Source organism: Corapipo altera, unplaced genomic scaffold (assembly GCF_003945725.1).
Source record: "Corapipo altera isolate COAL_440 unplaced genomic scaffold, ASM394572v1 1, whole genome shotgun sequence".
Taxonomy (NCBI): domain Eukaryota; kingdom Metazoa; phylum Chordata; class Aves; order Passeriformes; family Pipridae; genus Corapipo; species Corapipo altera.
The window spans coordinates 38,258,338-38,278,760 of NW_020884873.1; the positions used below are offsets into that span (position 1 = coordinate 38,258,338).

Below are 20,423 nucleotides of genomic sequence, written 5' to 3' on the forward strand. Positions count from 1 at the left end.
TGGTCTTCAACTCTGAGAGCATTAAGGAAAGGAAATAAAATAAACCTCTCTTAGTCAAGCATTCCCAACACAGTAGCTGATGCCAGCCAGTTCTCAGTCCATCTGTAGCTGGTGTAAGCACTGGTTCTCTCCTTGATGCTTGATTGCTTGATGCCTCAGCGGATCTGTGTACTATTGGTTAGTGAAAATAAAAGTGAGTTTTTGTATTATTATTATTTATTTGCCTAGTGCTACTTGATTGTCTCATTTTGTTATCTGATGTTATTATTTCTACTGGATGTATTGACTTACTTTCTAAAGTCGTTTGTGGCAGTGTCCCCTCTGCATTCACACTGAGGCAGGCAAAAGGCAAGCTTTTGGATCGCAGGGAATGCAGCAAAGAAGAGAGTGGAAACTAAGCACCCTCACTTAATCACAGACCCTTGCTGGGCAAAAGTAATCTTACTCTTGTTTTTTTTTAACTTGTTGCATTTCACATGCATTCTTTCTTTTAATTCCTGTATCTCTCCTCTATTGCATATCATCTCTTGTGTTTTACTACTATGTCTCCTACAGAGCTGGTTTTCTCTGGATTTTAAATGTTATTTAAATGTTATTTTTAAACATTATTTAAAAATTGGCAAAGGTTCAGACTTTGGAGCCATCCAAACTCATAAGATGCTGCCTCCATGCCCTTTCTCTGCAGCCTCAAGAAAGAAAATACAGAAAGACACCAGTCAGCAGCACAGTCGAGAGGCCCCAATATGTTGGTAACAGCACTGGTTTTCCTCTGCTCCCAGCAGCACATGGTGATCCACTGTTGGCACCAAACTCTCCCATTTGGGTGGGCAGGAGGAAGCAGTGTTGAACGGGGAGAGGTTTCACCTATGGCTATAGGCATGAAGTGGCTCAGACAGGGGCTGGAGGCCCATTGGGGTCCTTCAAGGCTTGAGCTTTGCTTCAAGGACATCCAGTGTGTCAGGTATCTCCTAGTGATTGTATATAGTGATAAAATAGTGCAAACTGTTCCCACTTATGAAGGCATACTTTCACCCACTCATATCCTTAACCTGTGAGAGGAAACCTAAGGCTGGGTTTGACAAGACATTCCAAGTATCTAGAGATGCAAGTGGATGTCCCCAGGGGTTTCTGAACACACCAAGGCAAACATAGTAAATATAAAGTGGTCTTGGAGGTCAGTTTATATACCACCTAAGCAAGTGTGTATAAACAGCTAGTTTTCCCAGAAGACAGAGGAAGCAAGGCCGTGAACTGAGTCTGCAGCTCCACAACAGTCCAGCCTCACAGGAGTCCATCATGGTTTTTCCTTGTGCTAACACTGGTAGGTCAAGGAAATTAAACCAGCATTTTTCACTGGATTGGGTTTTGCAGTAGATCATCTCAGATTGTGGTGAAACTGCTTCCCTTATTCTGGTCTCTTCACTCCCTTGGAGCATACACCAGGGACCACTGAAGGTGGAAAGGACTTTGGTGCTGTAAATGCATCCTAGAGCTCCCTGTGCTGTAACCTACAGGCAGGACCATACACGGTCAAGTCACTGTCTCTAAAGTTCCTGAAAGGCATATCTGCCTGCCTGCATCAGAGATTGGCTTTGATTTGTGCATAACCACCCCTTGGGTTGTAATTCTGGCTCCATGGACTCCTCCTGTGCTGTCAAGTATATGGAAGACCTTTCGTGGTTTGTTTTATTTCAAAACACAAAACCTGGTTTATTTTGAAGAGTTTTCTCACTGACTTCTCTGAAAGAATTATTACTGAGATTTTTTTTTTTGTTCTAGCTTCCATCCACCTTACTGCATGCTTTTACCTTTCATAGCTGACTCACAACTTTTTATTTTAAATGAACAGGGGAGATGATGCTTAATTAAAATTCTTGGGATGGAGGTGGTGATCATTACAGGGTGATGATGCAGAGGGTGAACTCTTCTGTTTATCCACAGAACTAATCGGGCTTGAGAGGTGGGTGTTAAGCCACTGTCCTACCTGGAGAAGCTGCCTCTGAAGCACAAGCGGTTAATTAGTTTTCTGCTCCTTGGTCTCTCTTCTGTGATTGCCAACAAAGGTAGCAATTACCAGGTTATGTCAGGGGATGGTCCCTGATGTGGATAACTTGGAACTGGGAAACTACACTGACAACTCAGCAAATTTCTTACAGGCCAGAGAACACCCTTGGCCTGGTCAGTAGTAAAAGAAAGTTGTTACCCAGACTAAATTTGTGCTAATACCTTAGGGCAAATGGTTCCATATCCATTACAGGTCCCTTGAAGCATTCACTTGTTTGAAGGATCAACTCTACCCAAACACAGTCAAGAATGTGGTACGTACTATAAAGGGCAAGTTGTTTTGTGCCTATCTTTTCAGTGTCTTTTTTTTTTGAGACAACTTCTGTAGCATAGTTTATGCTTCACATAACAAGTATGTATGCTGTAGTATTTGTTGTGTAAAAATAGAGAAAAAAATCATAGCAACACATTTGTTCTTGTGGAAGCAGCCTGAATCAAAGGAGGTGGTTCAGGAATGAATTTCACAAATGCCTAAGGGGAGTTATGATAGCTGGTTCTTTAGCCTAACGTTCAAGGGTACCATACAATCAAGTGTTTGAACACTGAAACACAGCAATTTGAGATTTAAAAAAAAAAAAAAGAAAAGAAAAGAAAAAAAGTAGTGTAAAATAATTGACTACTTGAAATAATTTAACAAGGACTGTAGTGGATTTAACAGGAGTTGTAGTGGGTTATTCATTGCTGGTACTTTTGAATCAAGATCAGATATCTTGTTCATGCAGCCAGTAATGGTAGGAAAATCTTATGAGCACATTAGTTCAGACTAGAAGATCACAATGGTTGGTTTTGGTCTGATACTCTATAAGTGCACTGTCCAGAACAATATAGTAGTTTCTGTGCTCAAGTCAGAAAAAAACAGGGAAAAAAGAGCCATGCAGCCAACTATCTCTGTATATCCTCCGACACTTCAGTGTCAGGGAAAGCTTTAATAAAATGGGGGACAGTTTGACTGACCGGGAATGTAAGTGAACATCTCTTTGTTGGCTTCAGTAGACTCATGGTCAGGAAACTTCACAAACTTATCTGCAGCCTTTGTGTTGGTTGTGGTGCAGAAGTTTCCAAAGGTGATTCTCATTTTTGCAATGTGCTGTGCAGAGGTGTTGAGCCCCTGGTGTGGGGAGGTGCTGAGAAAAGGTCAAGCACCTCTGGAAAAGGATATATGCAAATTGTTGGTATTTATTCAGTCACGTAGTGGGAAAGAATAAACATTATTCCTGACATTTCCATTTTTGACTAATGATGAATGGAGCTGGCAGATTTTCAGCTGGCCGCCACATGGGGTCTGCTCAGTCCAACAAACAGAATAGGAACAGTCTGGGTCTCGTAAAGTTTGTCCAGGTGATATGCCAATTTTGACCTCAAAATTACTTAGCTGCTTCAGAATGGAGGTAGTACAACCAGCGAAACTGCTTATGGAAGCAAAATGGGGTGTGGAAGGTTGGGAGCTGGTTAGTTTGCTGGAGTTTCAGCAGGTTTTTTTCAGTCGCAGGAGCCACAGAGTGTGGCTTTGATTCCCTGAGGTTGGATCCGCGCGGGGCCTCCTGAATTCACCCACGGTTACAGGTGTAATGGTCTCTGGGCACATCTAGTCGGTCGGTGGTGGGGATCGGGTCGGGATCGGGTGCTTGTAGCGTCGTTAGCCCGGGATGGGCTGTGCCACGTGAGATCAGATAGCCCGGCGTTGGTCCTGATCCATCGGCCGGCCGGTCTGTCTGCCTGCTCCTGGCCGTGGGGAATCAGCCCACGGGAGGAGGGGGTGTGGGCTTCTCCGTGAGAACTCGCGTGTGCCTGGCCGAGGGTTAGGGGAGCCCGTGGGGACGGGGGGGATAGGGCTGGGGACAGGGACGCTGCTCTGAGCGCCTCAGCCCGCGGCAGCCGCCGTGCCTGTACCCTTCAGGGCTGGCTTCCCTCAGCGCCCTGCGGACAAAGCCATTCAAATTTAGAGGAGTGAATTTGAATCCATGCAAATTCGGTTCCTGGGGGAAGCGATAAGTGTCTGTGAAGTGCCCCGTCTCAGTCCCGCGCAGCGGGTCCTGGCAGATGAAGCCGCCCCCGGCCGCGGGACCTCGGGTGGAGACAGGACACGACACGACATGACACGGGGCTAGGTCACCGCTGCCCTTCGCAGCGGAAGCGGGGTGGGTGTGGGGGGTGTGTGTTGCCGCTTTGACCCCGAGATGCAGCGCGAATAAATTCCCTTTGATAATGACTTCCCCAGGGAGACAAAAGAGCGGGAGGGAAGAGGAAATTTGACCGCAGTGTTCACGGTTACATTGGCGGTGCCGGGGGGAAGGTGGCCGCCTGCCTTTGAAGCCGAAACAGCCACCTCTCGGTGCTTTTTATGCCTACGGGGGTGGGGGAAGTGGTAAAAGCGGCGGCTGCCAGCCGCTTAGGATATGCACCGGTAGTCCCGCTGCTACTCCTCTGTACATGTGTTGGGGCTCAGACACCTCTTTCCCACTTGAGATGCGCCAGAAGAGACAGCGATGAACGGCTGCTCGCTGTGGTCGTCGGCTTCAAACTGGGTTTATTATTTTTATTATTCGTGCATAGCGATCTAGAACAAATGATTTCCCGTCCTGACCCGAGCCCTTCCCGTCCCAGTGCGCGGGGCGGCAGTGGCTGGGCCGGGCAGGGTCAGCCCGGGGCGGCCGGAGCGTGGCCAGGGTGGGGTGGGAAATCTATTTCAGGCGTAAACACGAACAAAAGCGCTGTCCATCGTGTCCTGAGCGCAGAATTTATTGCTTCTGCAGGCGCTCGGTCCCTCGGGTGGGCAGGCGGCGGGGCCGACGACCCTTCCTGCCTCGGGACCGGTGGCAGGAGCCGCTCCCCCTTCCCTCGCTCCCTCCCCCGCCTCGGGCAGCACTTTGAACGAAGATCGTTGGTGGGAGAGATTCTTCCCGCCGCCTGACGAGGAGCGGTGAGGGCACCCGGCGCTGGGGTACGGCGGGGTCGGGGGAGCCCCCGGGGGGAGGCGGGAGGTGCTGCCGCTCCGGGGCGAGTCTGGGGAGGAGCGCTCGGGAGGCTGCTTCCTCCCTGGCTTGCCGCCCCGGGGGAGGGGGACGGAGGGCGGTGCAGGTATCTCTCCCGCTGCGCTTCCCACCGGGCGGGACGGGGAAGGGAAGTGGTGGCGCCGCCCGGCAGGGACAAGGCTGGAGGAGCTCCCCGCCGCCCCTGCCCTCGGAAGAGTCGTGCCTGGCGCTGGCCCCTCCTCGGGACCTGCCGGGCACGGGAGGGAGCCGCGGGGAGCTGCCGGCGCCTGGCCGGGTGCGCGGGTCTGTGCAGCTCCGGGTCTCGGTGTGAAACTGCCGGGACGGGGCGCGGGTCGGGTCTGCAGCCGGCATCGCCTCTCCTGCGCCGCCTGCCCCGGCTCCGCGGCAGCCTGGCCGCTGTTTTGGTGCCGTACAGAGGTAATTTGCGGTTACTTGTATCCGCTCTCCCTGGAGGCAGCTCGGCCGGAGGGGCAGGGTGAGTGGGTGGGTGCCAGTGGATGCCGGTGCCTTCGCCCATCCGGCTGCAGAGCGTGGGGAGCCGAGGGGCTGGAGGCGCCTCTGCCCCACCGTAACGTCTTTGGAACTTGGTCAGGATGGATGAACCCCACCTGTCCTTCAGGGAGCTCTGCCTGCTGAGAACGGCACCGTCCCGGCTCCTCCGGGATAAGCGCTCGCGGCGGGGCTGTCGGTACACAAGGCTAGGCGCAGAATTTTTTTATTTTTCTATTCTTTACAATTCCAGCCTTGTGGCTTATTGAACACTTTCTTCAAGTGTTTTCACTGGAAACTTGTCTCAAATGAGGGCTGTGAGCCCTAACAAAGAAGGGTGTTGTTCGAGAGCCAACAGGTGACGGGGTGAAACCTGAGTATATGTGTACATTGGAGTAAAGTCTGGCTGCTGTTTAAAATAGAATTTAAAAAAATCAATGGGACACTGTAAAAGGCAAGATTTCTTTCTTTCTAAATATGTACACCCTCCTAAGGAGAGAGGGGGGAAGCATCCGTGAGAATACGGCTTCCTCGGCTGGAAGTTTGGGTCTTGCCTTACTGCAGTGTGCGCTTGAGTTTCCATCAGCGCTGGAAAGTGCCAAGGATAACACGGCCAAATCAGATGTGTTGGCGTGGGGCGATGCTTTGTCATGGGGCTTCCTCCCTTTGTTAATGGAAGTAGCCTGTCTTTGCAGTGTGGCTCGTCAAAAGAAAATACCCTGAGAAGGATAGTCTGATTTTCAGTTGGAAAAGTAATCTTTGCGCTGGAATGCTAGAGGAGGAAAGCAGTTAACTCATCTGTCGGTTCTTGTTCGCTGGTTAATGAAAGGGAAAAAAAGTTCTTACTTTTAGGGTCCATCTAGAGGTCCGTTGAATTGACAAGTAGACAGGCTCCGTTCTTTCCCCCACTGCTCTGGGTAGTTCGTTACTCAAAGGAGTCAACAGCTGAAGAAGTCGCTGGTGCTGATGCAGATTCTGATCATCACTTGGATCCAGATTTTCCAAGCACAGAGCTATAGAAGTCACTGTAAATATGTTACTTGTTCTGTAGCTAAGGAATGGGACTTCCTGATGATGTGCGTAATACATATTGGAAATAGTCTTTGAATTATTAATAGGTTACTTTATGGTTGTTTATTGCTGCTGTATTACGCCCTTCCTCTTCTAATGTAGTTATCTTCCACCAGGGATTAAATAGGCAGGGGAATGAGCCGGCCACGCTAATCTTAACTCCTTGAGCCTTCATTGTGAATGGATGCATGTGATATGCATCTTGTATCCCCTACAACCTTGTTAACAAGCCTTCTAACAAAAAAAGTTGTTAAAACAATTTACCCTGCAGGACAGAGTAAAACAGCAGGGGATGGGCAAGGAGATGTTTGTCTAACTGTGCTCACAAATCGTGACCTTTCTATCTGGTCAGGGGGGAACATAATCAGTGAGCTGGAAATCCTAGCACAGGGATAACCTTCAAATGGGCTTCAGCAACAGCTTTGTTCTAAGTTTGATATCCCAATATTTTTTGTACCCATAGGTTTGTAATTAGGAGTGTAGTTTGTCTTTGCTTCTAAGGAATTTCTCATATTATGGTTGTTTTAATTCATCAGTGGAAAAAACACATTAATTGCTTTAATTTTTAAGTCGAATTTAGCTGTGTAGTTAAATTATGTTATTCATAGTTGTCAACCTGCCAGTGAATACCTCCTTGTAGACTATAAAGCCTTTTTTAAGAGGTAGTATTTGAACAGAGCTAAAACCTCAAAATGTTCCACAGACTTCAAGAAAGCAAAGCAAAACAAAACATCCTTGCTGCGTTCTGTAGGTGTCATGGCAGGAGTAGAAAACGCACCTTTCTACTCATTCCTTGGAAAGCACTTATTTTTTCAGCTGTTGTTTATATTCATTTGAATCTTCCTTAGGATGTAATCATTTTAAACAGATCACTTTGAAGGATGAGTGGTTGGGAGGCAGGGAGGAAAAACCCTGTAGTTTTAAATGCAAACCAAATCGCACTTGAGCAGGAGAGGAAGAAGAACTCCTAAACAAGCAATTGCTAAAATAGTTCTGCAGATAGCCTGCTGTTAAACTAGGCTGGATTAGAAACCTTGCTCTCAGCAACACCACAGTATTTGTGACATGGCCGTATTGATACATGATGTACTGTCAGTCATTTTATAGCCAGCTTTGCATTTGCTCTGTGGGAGCATTTTTCTTTGAAAGTGAATGATGTCCTTTTGAGTAATCTCAGTTTACTGAAGATTTGTGAACGTTGCTTTGACCATTTCCAGTTGCCTTATCTGGGGAGGAGAACCCTGACAATAAAGTTGGATTTTAGAGTTGGAGTTAAGGAGTATTTTTCCTTTATTCTCTATCAGCCAAACTTTCAACTGTCCTGTATGACTGGAAACTGGACCTGTGGGTCTGTGGTTTCCTCTTGTTGGTGTGCAAGCTCTCTTAAATGGATTGGTCAGAGGATGCCCAGGCAGGACCGGTTTCTGCAGAAAAGCAGTCTGGTCTCTTACCAGTGCCTTGTCTTCCTTAGGAATTAGGCAACACTCCTACACTTACATACCTTTGCTAGTTGAAATCCTGACGTTTCCCAGCACTGCTTTTTGCAGTGCGGAAGTAGTATTTAGCCTTAGTATTCAAAATACTCAGCAAAGTTAACACATCACCATGCGTTCAGATTTTGGATTGTTTCTTTGCCTTTCAAGAGAAGTAGGTCACAGAAGTTAATCTCTGATCTTGCAGAGAAAGGGTTTTGCACAATCAATATGAAGCGATTACTCAGTTACTGGTGGGCTTGTGAGTGTTTGGCACTGTGTGAATGAGGTACACTCTGCTCAAGTGTGGAGGCACTGCCAGAGCTTAACCTGTCTCTTTGCCTAAATTATGTTTCAAATCTGCTTTGTGTGGTGTGCGGTTGAGGTCAGGCTGCCTAATGAAATATTGGCAAAGACATTTCACCTACTGACTCCTTTTATTCCTGGGTTATTGGGCAGGAGTCAGTTCTTGAAAACTGACTGTTTGACCACTACAAGTTCTTGCGTTGTGATGCCATAAGAATTGGAAATACCAGCTTAGATGTCAGTGAGTGACACAGTATTGTAAATTAGATATCTGCCTCTTTCTAAGGGGAAATGGTAAAACAGTTCATCTGCTGCTGAGATAATATTGGAAGGAATTGGGCTTCTCAATGATCCTCATAGTGACTTTTTACTTAAGAGTTATTTGGATATAGATGATGCAGGACACAAGCTGCCAACCTGAGCATCCCCATCCCTCAGCAACAGTGAGCACTGTTGCCTCTTTTTGCTAGAGTGATTTCCTAACTGCATCACAGTATTCCTCTATCCCTCCTTCCTCAAACCCCAGTTTTATGCAAGCAATAACAAAAACATACCTGATGCTTAACTTTACTTCCACTAGTAAGTTGAAAAGGGAAACAGTCTCTTGTCTTGTCATTTGTTTCTGAAGGCAGTTAATTCAAGGGATATAGTAAGTACCAGGAAGTCTGTTTTCTATTTGAAATACATAGGATTGAGTTTGGTTATACTCACCTTCCTTGAGAAAGATGGTGATATGGCAATGTTAAACTCAGAAGCTGTTTTGCTAACCTTCAGTTGTTCAGCTTGAGTAAGATTTCAGGCATGTGCCTGACAGCTCACCAGCTTTCCAGAAATAGCCTGTTCTCAGAAGGGAAGTTGGCAGGTTTGCTTGCCCCATCAAATATTAAATTAATCTCTTATTACAGTGCAGCTATGAAGTGTGTTGGCATCTCAGCCATGCACCAAAAATAATGCCTATGTTTTTGAACCAGAAGGTTTTGGAGTACAGTTAACTTAATTTCTATGAGCACTAGCCCAGTGGAAGAGTTAAGTAATGCCATCTCTTTTTATTGGGTGTGGGAATGTTTAGATGTATAGAATATAGGAGTAGATAAGACTGTATACTACTGGATATTGTAATTTCTGTGAGTTTGTTGCTCTGGATGCATGTGGGCACTTTTTATGGAGCAGGTTTAGTTTATGTGCTGAATCACCAGAACTTGGCACTAACCAGTGCCTCATGCTTGAAGGAGAAACTCCTGTTCAGTAACCAGCAAAATAGTTGGGTACACAGTCTTAAATCTTCCATCTGTGATCTATCAGCAACTTACTTTCTCTAATATGGTGGTGATATATGGGATATGTAATAACGTGGGACTCACCAGAAGTTTTTAGATTGCTCTCCACATTAGGCCCACCAGCAAGGTTATATGGCAAGGAGATTAGAATTTTCTGCTGCTCAGATCTAGCACTCACAAAATTGGATCTGTGTTTAGATAAATAGGTGAAAGAATGTCCTAAAGTGGGGAAGACATAGCTCATGTGTAATGTGGTACTGTTACAGCAAGCTTGTTCCTACCCTGACTGGTCAGGATGTCTGCCATGTCAGGACACATCCTCTGTGGGTTTGGTTATCAGTATTTATATATATATATATATATATATATATATAAAAATATATTCATTGAAATTCCTCATCTGAATTTCCTATGAACTGCTAGACATTCTAATGTAAGATATTTATCTTAAGCTTTTTACTGCAGACTGCTATGGATCTTGGTGAGAGCCTTCTTTGCCAGTTGTTACTCAAAATGATCCCAGTGATATTAAGCTTTGCAGGCTTCATGAATCAATAGAAGCATCACCCTGTAGGGTTTTAAATTGACAGAACAATCATGATGTATTTTACAGAGACTAATCTGGCATAATTGAATTTCAGATATTTAGCAGGACCAATGCCCTTCTGCTCCCATACAGCTAAAACAAAGTTCTCAGAGGAATCCAGCAGATGCTTGCTGCTCTGTGCCTACCTTGTGAACAACAGGATGCTACTTGCACAACTATCTTTCCCCAGTAATTTCTTTAGTTTTTAACATGTGGTTGTCATGTCTTTTGTTTTACTAGATTAGTGGTAGTAATGGCTTCAGGAAGAGCTTGTGTCATTCATGTTGTTAATATCTGCTCAATGAGTCTTTCCTGGATATACCTATGTACAACCTGTGATGTGAAACAAGCAGAACTGTAAAAGGTGACAAGTGTTAATATTGAAATACATTGTGGTTGCCAATTGTGGTAGTGTGTGTCTAGGGTTTGTTTTGTGTTTTTCTTGAGTAGTTTTATTTTTATAACTCTTTCAAGAACTTTTGAATTGCTTATAGCAAGTTGTAATGAAGCTTCAATAATTTATTATTCTGGACAACAAAAGGAATACTGAACTGTTTTAAGATCATTTACACTGATAATTAGTTGCTGCATGTTCAAATTTATTAAAGCTCTATTAATCTCTTTCTCTAGATCAATTTCTTGATGAGCTGCAGCTGAAATATTTAACGCTTCACACTCATGCCACTGGAGATGGAGCCCAAAGCCAATAACCTCATTTTTGGGTGTCAGCGAAGCTCAACCTCTGATGATGACTCTGGCTGTGCCTTGGAGGAATATGCTTGGGTTCCCCCAGGCCTCAGACCAGAGCAGGTACCAACTATACTTCTGCATTTTAAAAATAAACCTCATAAGGAGGACTGTCTGAGGGAGTGATGTGCTGCTTCTACAGGTGTAATTAAATTCTTATAATGTATAAAACTTTAATTCATATAGAACTTTTCACTTCTTTTTTTGTTTGTTTCCTGTTCCAATGAGGCTGTGTGTAGGGAGCTTAAAATCCTCAACCCTGAGGAGTTTTATGTTCCAAAGAACAGTTCCCAGTCAAGGTTTTTCACTAAGTATGTGCTGCAGAGATATGTATTGTCAAGTCTAAAAGTAGCATAGAAATGTGCTTTTTCTTTGAAAGTAGTTATTAGGTTAAATTAAATATTATGGCATACCTCATGGCATTGTGCTCTTTGGCCAAGTACTTCATTGCACTTGGCAAATTAGGCATTTGACATCTAGAACGTGGATGATACTACAGTGCACATAAATGCAAGTGTTCTATCACTGTGACAAATAATAACATATTTTACACTTGTTTAAATATGCCTGTCATTTGTCCCTGCTAGGATTCCTCTTGCATGGTGTCTGGAGCCGACACTCATGGGTTGGTTGGGCTGTTCTTTCCCCTCTCCTCATTACCCTTTTTTTTTGTATAACATCACAGTAATGGAAATAAAAGTGAAATTATTTATGAGCAAGTTTCTGTGGGAGATCAAAATGAACCTCTCATGGTATTCATTTACTTGATGATATTGTAACTATGTACTTGCTAATATCCAGAACTCAGACTTTAGTGTTAAATGGCCAGAGTGGCTTTGCAACATCTGCTAGAGAAGGCAGAGCAATCCTGGCAAGCTTATACAGTTTGTAGTTAAAAAAAGTGCAGAAGATGTCTCCTTTTTGCAATGTAGAGATATTTTCTTAATAGTGAGTAAAGTAACAAGTCAGCAGGAATGGCAAATAATGGGCTATTTTTAGGGCAACTCTTTTTATCACTTACTTAACATCTGTAAGAATCCTGATGAATCAGACCTTAAGGCAAACAGCAAGCTAACATTCTGCCAGAACAATTAAATGCCCTAAAATATCCTCATAATCTCAGCTAGCTCAAACTCCCTGAAGATTTTTTTTTTCCCCAAGACAAATTACTTACTTTGAGAACAGTGCAATAAACTTGAGAAAAGGGCAGAAAGTATCTTTAAAGCTTCACTTCTTGCTGCATGTTATCTTTTTTCAGAGCTTTTTGAAATACAGTTAGTAGCAGGTGGGCTTACAGTAAACTTCAGTTGTTTTAAGTTTTGGTTAAATGAAGACTAAGTCATGTTTTGTACAACCTGTCTAATAATTTTGATTGCTTCCTGGCTTAAGTGACAGATTACTGCATCTTTTTCATCTGTCTTGAACAGTAATAAGCTGTTGACCTGAGAATTATCTAAATCTGGATGGCAAGTAATATTTTTCCCAATAGCAAAATTTACAGCCCCAGGTCTCATGACAAGCTGGAAGCTGCATAGGAAAAACAATAAATCTGTAGCTGTTCCACAAAAATATTTTTTGCCATTGGGCTTTGTCATAGTGTTCATTACAGCTTTCCTGTCATAATATTCTTCTGAAAAAAACAAAAAAGAGTGAAGATTGATACAAAAACATTCATCCCATGAAAATTCCATGGTTAACTTGCACCTGATTGAAACGTGGCTGGATCCAGCCTCCTCCCAAGGGAAGGATGTTTCCACCTTCTTACCAAAGCCCACATGGAAGCAATGAAAGCTGATGCTTTGGGTGAACCTGGTCAGCAGGAGACTACAAAACAGCTTTTGTCTCAACAACGTGTAAAATGCAGAGAGCAAATTAAATTTGTTTATATAGTGGCTGTTTTCTGGAAAGCTTCATGCCTTGTGTGGTAAATTACAGAGGGAAACTTGGAATTTCCACAGAGTTGTTGACCAGCCCTAAAGGGGGTGGGAATAATGAGAACATTAAATGTGCATAATTTATGATACCCCCCTAATTGTCACTGCAAATTGCATTCCAGAAAAGCAATTCAGCAGCTGGGTGCTAGTTTTATCAGAGACAATTCAGGTTTGCTGAGTTGGTTTATTTGGGTCTCGTATTTTCAGCAAAAACCCTGTCATAGGTCTAACGTAGCGTGACCTCCTTCCTTCATAAATGAGACCTGAGATAAAACAGTAGCTAAAAGATGCTGGCAGTGCTTGGGTGATGCATCTCCCTTGGACTGAACTCCGTGTTTCTCCTGGTCAGGTCCAGTTGTATTTTGCCTGCTTGCCAGAGGAGAAGGTCCCTTACGTTAACAGTCCTGGAGAGAAACACCGGATTAAACAACTTCTCTATCAGCTGCCACCCCATGATAATGAGGTAAATACAGAATTTAGCATGAACTGTCAGGGCTTGGGGTCTCCTTGCCAGCTTTTACATTGAGAATTACCTGTCTGTGTATTTATTACAAGCCTAAACCGTGGCCTGCAGTGGCATCTGAGCTATAAAGCAGCATGGTGTGTACACTGAGTCCATTGTTCAGCTGTCCACTCGGCCTGTGTGCAGATAAGAGCTGTCTGGAAGGACACTGCTTCTGCTTGTTAGGGAGGTTGGTGTCACTGCAATAAACTTAACACAAGTTGGTTTTATAGTGTTTGCAGCCACCCACCAATTACCAAGAACCTACAAATTCCTGAAATTGCATTGTAGCGCACAAAAAGGATGCTTTGTGATAGTAAAAGGTTTGCATCTCAGTTATGCAGTGTAATTTGGAGTAGAAGTGGAAATAACAAACAAGCTCTTTGTAAGGAAAGGGGCGTGGATGTCAATACTTAAGATCTTGTGTCTACTGCAATACTTAGTTGTGGGCACTTAACCATAAATCTAAAAGACAATGTTACGGCTGGTTTGGGTTCATTCCATTGTTTTATGATAGCAGCAGATTTTAGGTTGGCTTTTAAAAATCTTTTTTCTTTCCTAAACAACTCCTTAGTTTAGCATGGTGGGGTTTTTTTCCTCGAATGCAAAATCTCTCTCCATACTACTTTTGTGTTATGCCATATTACCTGAATATTAAGATGGCAGAGAAGGCAAGTTGGAAAAGTTTAATGATGAGTGGCAGCAGGCCTGATGAATTCCTTGCATATATGCACTTACTTATTAATGTGTTACTTTAAAGGCTCAGTGTATAAAATAAGTTCTCTTGTGTTTTCACTGGAAGGTGAGATACTGCCAGTCTTTAAGTGAAGAAGAAAAGAAGGAACTGCAGATATTCAGTTCTCAGCGCAAAAAGGAGGCACTTGGCCGAGGCACTATTAAACTACTCTCAAGAGCAGTGATGCATGCAGTTTGTGAACAGGTAATACTCCTAGTGCCACAAGCTGACTACCAGGCTGAATAATCTAAAACTACAGTATCTCAGTATTAAAATTTAAGCTTATCTCTGTCTATATCTGAAAACAACAACAAAACCAAAAAAAAAAAAAGGATTTTTTTGAAGCTGCATGGAAGAAGAAAGAAGGTAGCGCTTGTTTAAGCAAAACACAACCTTTGATACTGGGAATGAATTGAGTCTTTGATGTATTTCCTACTCAAAAAAAACCCCTGACTCGTACTAAAGTAATGACAAATGAAAAACAGACATATGCTTTAAAATGTTATTTTGTATAAAATAAACTTATATTCACAAAAGGTTCATTGAGACACAGTTTGTCTAGACCAAAATTGATAACATTTTTTCCCTCTTGTCAGAATTTTGGAATAAAATCTCATACTGGGTTTGGTGTTTTAACTTAGTTTAAACGCAGGAAGCTAGTAGTTTGGGATGGGAACTGTGTTCACTTTCTGTGTTTGTTCCTAGTGTGGTACAAAAATAAATGGCGGCGAAGTTGCAGTTTTTGCCTCGAGAGCTGGGCCCGGTGTGTGCTGGCATCCCTCATGTTTTGTGTGCTTCACATGCAATGAGCTGCTTGTTGACCTTATCTACTTCTACCAAGATGGAAAAATTCACTGTGGCAGACACCATGCTGAACTTCTCAAACCTCGATGTTCAGCCTGTGACGAGGTAAATAATTCACATTTTACAGCCAATCTACACTCCTGTTGTTCAGTTAAGAAACTGCAGTTGGGAAATTCATAACTTCAAATGCAGTCACTTAAGAAGTCAGAACTCTGCTGCATAGATGTGTCTGGAGGCTGAGGGGTATTTAATTTCTTGTCAAATTGGCAATATTACAAGCAATACGATGGTATTTAGAAGGCACAAACTTGTTTGTGTTTAGAGTTGAACCTTGTAGATGGAATAAGTATCTGTACAAATATTCCAAAATATCATCCTTATAGAGGCCTCTTTAGTGGTTGAATTCTTAGGTTCCTTTTTTTTTTTTTTGCTTTAAAATGTGCTGGTTTTCTTTTTTTTTTGGTTTTTGGTTTTTGGTTTTTTTGTTCTAGAAAAGGTTGGAATGCCACAATTGCTGTGGGAGGTTGTTGTTTCTATCTTTGTATGCAAAAGGCAGGTAAATAAAAATAAACTTAGTGTATGAACTGCAGAGCTAGGATATTTTACATGCTCTAACTCCCAAGGTCAGGTTTTGGCCACTTAACTAAAAGTATACATTTTATTTCTGAACAGATAATTTTTGCTGATGAGTGTACAGAAGCTGAAGGTCGCCACTGGCATATGAAGCACTTCTGTTGCCTTGAGTGTGAAACAATCCTGGGTGGACAGAGATACATCATGAAGGATGGGCGGCCGTTCTGCTGTACCTGTTTTGAATCTCTCTATGCGGAATACTGTGAGACCTGTGGGGAACATATTGGTAAGTCCTTTTTAAGCATTAAAGTTACAAATTAAGGGAAAAGGAAAGCCAATTTATGAACTGATTTTACATTCCAGAAGCATGAATTCTGCAAGTAATTTTTTAGAGAAACCCAAAGCACTGCTTTTTCTCCCTTTCTAGGTGTTGACCATGCTCAGATGACCTATGATGGACAGCACTGGCACGCCACAGAAGCTTGCTTTTCTTGTGCTCAGTGCAAGACCTCTTTGCTTGGCTGCCCTTTCCTTCCAAAGCAAGGGCAGATTTATTGTTCAAAAACCTGCAGCTTGGGAGAGGATGTTCATGCCTCCGACTCTTCTGATTCCGCGTTTCAGTCTGCTCGATCCAGAGATTCCAGGAGGAGTGTCCGCATGGGAAAAAGCAGCCGGTCAGCTGACCAGTGCCGTCAGTCTCTCCTCCTGTCACCAGCTGTCAATTACAAATTTCCTGGCCTTTCAGACAATGCTGATGATACTCTCTCTCGTAAGTTGGATGATTTAAGCCTTTCAAGGGAAGAGGCAAGCTTCGTTAATGAAGATTTCTGGAAAGGAAGAGTAGAGCAAGAAATGCCTGAAGACCCTGAAGAATGGGCAGAACATGAAGATTACATGACTCAACTTCTTCTGAAGTTTGGTGATAAAAGCCTCTTCCAGCAGCCCGCTGAAGTAGACATTAGATCAAGTGAACACTGGATTTCTGATAGCATGGTCAAGAGCAAGTTGGACTTGAAAAAAAATAATCCAAGCCTAGCAAGTAAGAAATATCAATCAGACATGTACTGGGCCCAGTCACAAGATGGTTTGGGAGACTCTGCATATGGCAGCCACCCAGGCCCTGCCAGCAGCAGGAAAATCCAGGAGCTAGACATGGAACATGGGGCATCAGGATACAAACACGACCAAACACCATGGTATGGAGGTTCACTCGAATGTTTGTCTGACTTGAAACAGCAAGAACAAAGTGTTCGAGACTCAATGGATTCCTTGGCTTTGTCTAACATAACAGGTAATGGGGAAATAAATGAATGGTTTTGATGGAGAGGTCAACTAAAGTATGAGTGTTGGAGTATTTTCAACAAAGATTTTTCATTTCTGTGATTTCTAAAAAGCTTTAGTAGTAGAAGATGCGGGTAAAGTAGGCAACAGCTTTAATCAAGTACATAATCTTTAGTGAGATATGCTTCTGCTTCTTAAATTCTATTAGACTCTTCTCCTTTCCTTTTGAATTCTCTTTCTTTGTCAAACAGAGTAAGAATGGTCTTAAACTGTGCATTTGTTATATACGAATCACCACTTTAAGCAAATGACAATTTATTTTTGCCATACCTTAAGTACAAGAAGTTGCATTATATATTAGGATAACATTAATCTGCAAAACACTTTAGATAATTTCCTGATTTGCTTGTAAAAATATGTAGGAAGTCTGAAAGGATGGTAAACTTCTTAGCCTTAGGAAATTAGGTTTATGAGATTATCTTTCTCCATTGACTAAAAGGAAACTGGTAATCCGCTTTTGTGAATCTCCTTGTCAAATGTGATTGTCAAAAGTTACTCAAAGGGATAAAGTGTGTGTTAACCTTCCTTTCCTATTTCCCTACAAAACCCCCAAACCTGGGAGTTAGAGACCCATTTTAAAAGTTTTTCAGTCATCTTCTCCATTCTTTTCCTCCTGAAACCTGAATTACTGCAACTACTCATGTAGCTCAGGCCCAACCACAGGCTGGCTGCATTTGCCAAGCAGTAATGAAGGAACTGAGGAGGGGAGGTTGTTTCAGGGAGCACAGGAGGAGAATGAACTAGAGGTGTTGCACCTGGGACCATCACAGGGCACATGACACTGCTGTGGGAATGAAGGGTCAGTAGACACAAATGTGGAGTACACCAGGGCAGCTTATTGTTGATGCTTTTTAGAGGGTAAGGATCCTTCTTTGCAAGACAGTAAAGCTTGGCTTTCCTGTAGCAACAGCTGGAACATGAATTTGGCAGTACCAGAAACATGAATTATTTTAACCCTAAAAATGGCAAGCATAGACTGCAGAATAATTTTAAATAATCCTTTTTTCTTAAAGGCCTAGCTGTATTCATGTTTCAAAATTTTAAACTAATAGAATTTCTGCTCTTGATGTCCTCATGAACTAATTCTTTGGTAATCAGAGCTAATACTTTAATGTTTTAAGTCAAAACCAAGTTTAATCTTCTGTGAAGCTAGTCCTTTAGTTCTGAATAGTTCCAAAAGGTCTGCTTTGCTGACAAGAAACATTTTATATTTTGTTATAATACTTGTCTCCATCATGCTTCTCTCATTTCCTTTTCCTCCTTTTTCCCCACAGGGGCTTCAATGGATGGAGAAGGCAAGCCACGGCCATCTCTCTACTCTTTGCAAACTTTCCAAGAGCTGGATGTGGAGGACTGTGAGAAGATGAGCAACATGGGAACTCTAAATTCTTCAATGCTCCACCGGAGCACAGAGTCCTTGAAGAGTCTGAGCTCAGAGTTGTGTCAGGAAAAAGTCTTGCCAGAGGAAAAGCCAGTCCATATGCCTGTACTGAGAAGATCTAAATCCCAGTCTAGACCACAGCAAGTGAAGTTTTCAGATGATGTCATTGATAATGGAAGTTATGAGAATCTTGAAATACGTCAGCCTCCAATGAGTGAAAGGACTCGTAGGCGTGTTTACCATTTTGAAGAACGTGGAAATCGGCCTTCTCACCATCGCAGAAGAAGTAGGAAGTCTCGTTCAGATAATGCACTTAACTTGGCCACAGAAAGAAGAAGCTCTCCGAGAGAGAGATTTCGTTATTACTCCCCTCAGGATCATGAAAAATTTATTCAGAATAGGAGCTCACGTGAACTTCGGGCATTTATTCAAAATGCGGAGCTGTATGGACAATATGCCCATACTAGGTCTGACTATGCACTGAGGAATCAGGTGGTTGATAAGTTTTTTGGATTGTATGGTGATGAAGATGACTCCTGGTGTTCAACTTCATCCTCATCATCCGATTCTGAAGAGGAAGGATATTTTCTAGGACAGCCAATTCCACAACCACGGTCACTGAGATATCCATACTATACAGATGATCTTTCTGGTCCAACTACTGCGTTATCTACTTCTCAGTTTGGACAAAGGACAACCAAATCAAAGAAGAAGAGGGGACACAAAGGAAAAAACTGCATTATTTCTTAATTAATTCTTAATATTTCTTAATTGGGAACACCAGTCAACTCTGTAGCTACAGTATGAACCACATCTTTTTATATTAATAATTGTACTTAGACAAGTTGCTAAAGTTCTTAATGCTTTGCCATTGTAAATGATAACCCTGCCAGAGTTTACATTGTACAAGTAACATTCAGAAATGTCCCCACACCAAATGATCTGCTCAGATACCGCTAGGTTTACATACTGTGTTTCAGCTGTCAAAATACTGTTACTGCAGTTCTTGATAGAGACTTTTTGTAGACATTTTATTTTATGCTCGCTATTCACCTACTGAATTATCTGAGAGAGGATTCAACAAAGATAAGTAAATAAAAATGTCAGTCCTGTGCTGTAGCTGTATCCATATAGGTGATTTTTGACTTTTTCCTCTTGCTGCTAAGAAAAAGAAGGCTCTATGCTGTGTCTTTTCTTCACAGATAAAGCTCATTCTTCCCCTTTCAAGTTTCTGCACAAAAACTGGAACTTTATTTTTTTTTAAGTTGAGAAAATGCTCCTTAAAGAGGTAAAAATCAGAATGTGGGAGCTGAAATGCTTGAAAGCCTTGATGTATCCTAGAGCTACAGTAAATGGTTTATACACTTAACTTTCATGGATTTTCCTCCACAATTTTTTGAGAAAGTGTAAGGTGGTTGTTTTGGATTTTGGGGTTTTTTTGTGCCTGCTTAAAGGAAGGTATTAATCCAGCTGCTGGAATTGGACTTAGCTGCCAATGAGTGGTGATGTTTCTTCTGTCGTGCCCCCCACCCCTCAGCAGTGAGAGAGGTAAAACTGCTGGAGTCCTTTGCTCAGGCATGTAACCCCATTTAAGTCAATGAATCTACTTACGTAACAAATATTTCCATAAGGGCTTAAAGGATTAGGCTCCAGAATTGTGTCTTTTCACATGCATTATCCAGGTTTTAAAATGTATTAGCTGCAATTCTAAGTCAAAAACATTGATATTTATAATGTAGTATTTCATAGGCTTAAATGTATTCATAATTTAACAGTGCAAATACTAATGTACATATTGTACAGTTAAAATTTTAAAATCTGAATATTTTTATATCCCTGAATTTGAAGAAGTTTGTTACAAGATCAAACTAGATTTGTTAAGGGTTTAACAGCAGCATTATGGATGAAATATTGCTTGTATTTTAGTCAGGGGGTTTAAGCTGAAAAATATTGAAAAATGTTCAGTGCAAAACAGCTTAATTTTGTCTACTAGGTATTAAAAGCTCTGTATGCATGGTGGGGCTATGTAAATACTCTCTATGGCCCTCTTAATCTTGCAAGTGTTATTTATGGGTCAAGCAAAATGTAAACTATATAAATGTAAAAACCACACAAGCCTGGAATATATCAGTACAACCAGTATGCAA

General features: G+C 42.5%; 1 protein-coding gene across 3 annotated transcripts in view; it reads left to right on the top strand.

The window, feature by feature from the left end:
* Positions 1–20,423, top strand: part of PRICKLE1 (prickle planar cell polarity protein 1) — a 66,642-nt gene extending 46,219 nt beyond the window's left edge. Inside the window, exons 1-8 of one of the 3 annotated variants that reach the window (XM_027657484.1) lie at positions 4,894–4,984; positions 10,889–11,068; positions 13,289–13,402; positions 14,244–14,381; positions 14,883–15,086; positions 15,654–15,840; positions 15,982–16,845; positions 18,170–19,026. In XM_027657484.1, coding sequence (XP_027513285.1) covers positions 10,937–11,068; positions 13,289–13,402; positions 14,244–14,381; positions 14,883–15,086; positions 15,654–15,840; positions 15,982–16,845; positions 18,170–19,026 — 2,496 coding nt within the window. In that variant the 5' untranslated portion in view covers positions 4,894–4,984; positions 10,889–10,936. Of the gene's footprint in view, positions 1–4,893; positions 5,006–10,888; positions 11,069–13,288; positions 13,403–14,243; positions 14,382–14,882; positions 15,087–15,653; positions 15,841–15,981; positions 16,846–18,169 lie in introns of those variants that run through there. The other 2 variants (XM_027657474.1, XM_027657470.1) reach the window with 2 other exon arrangements.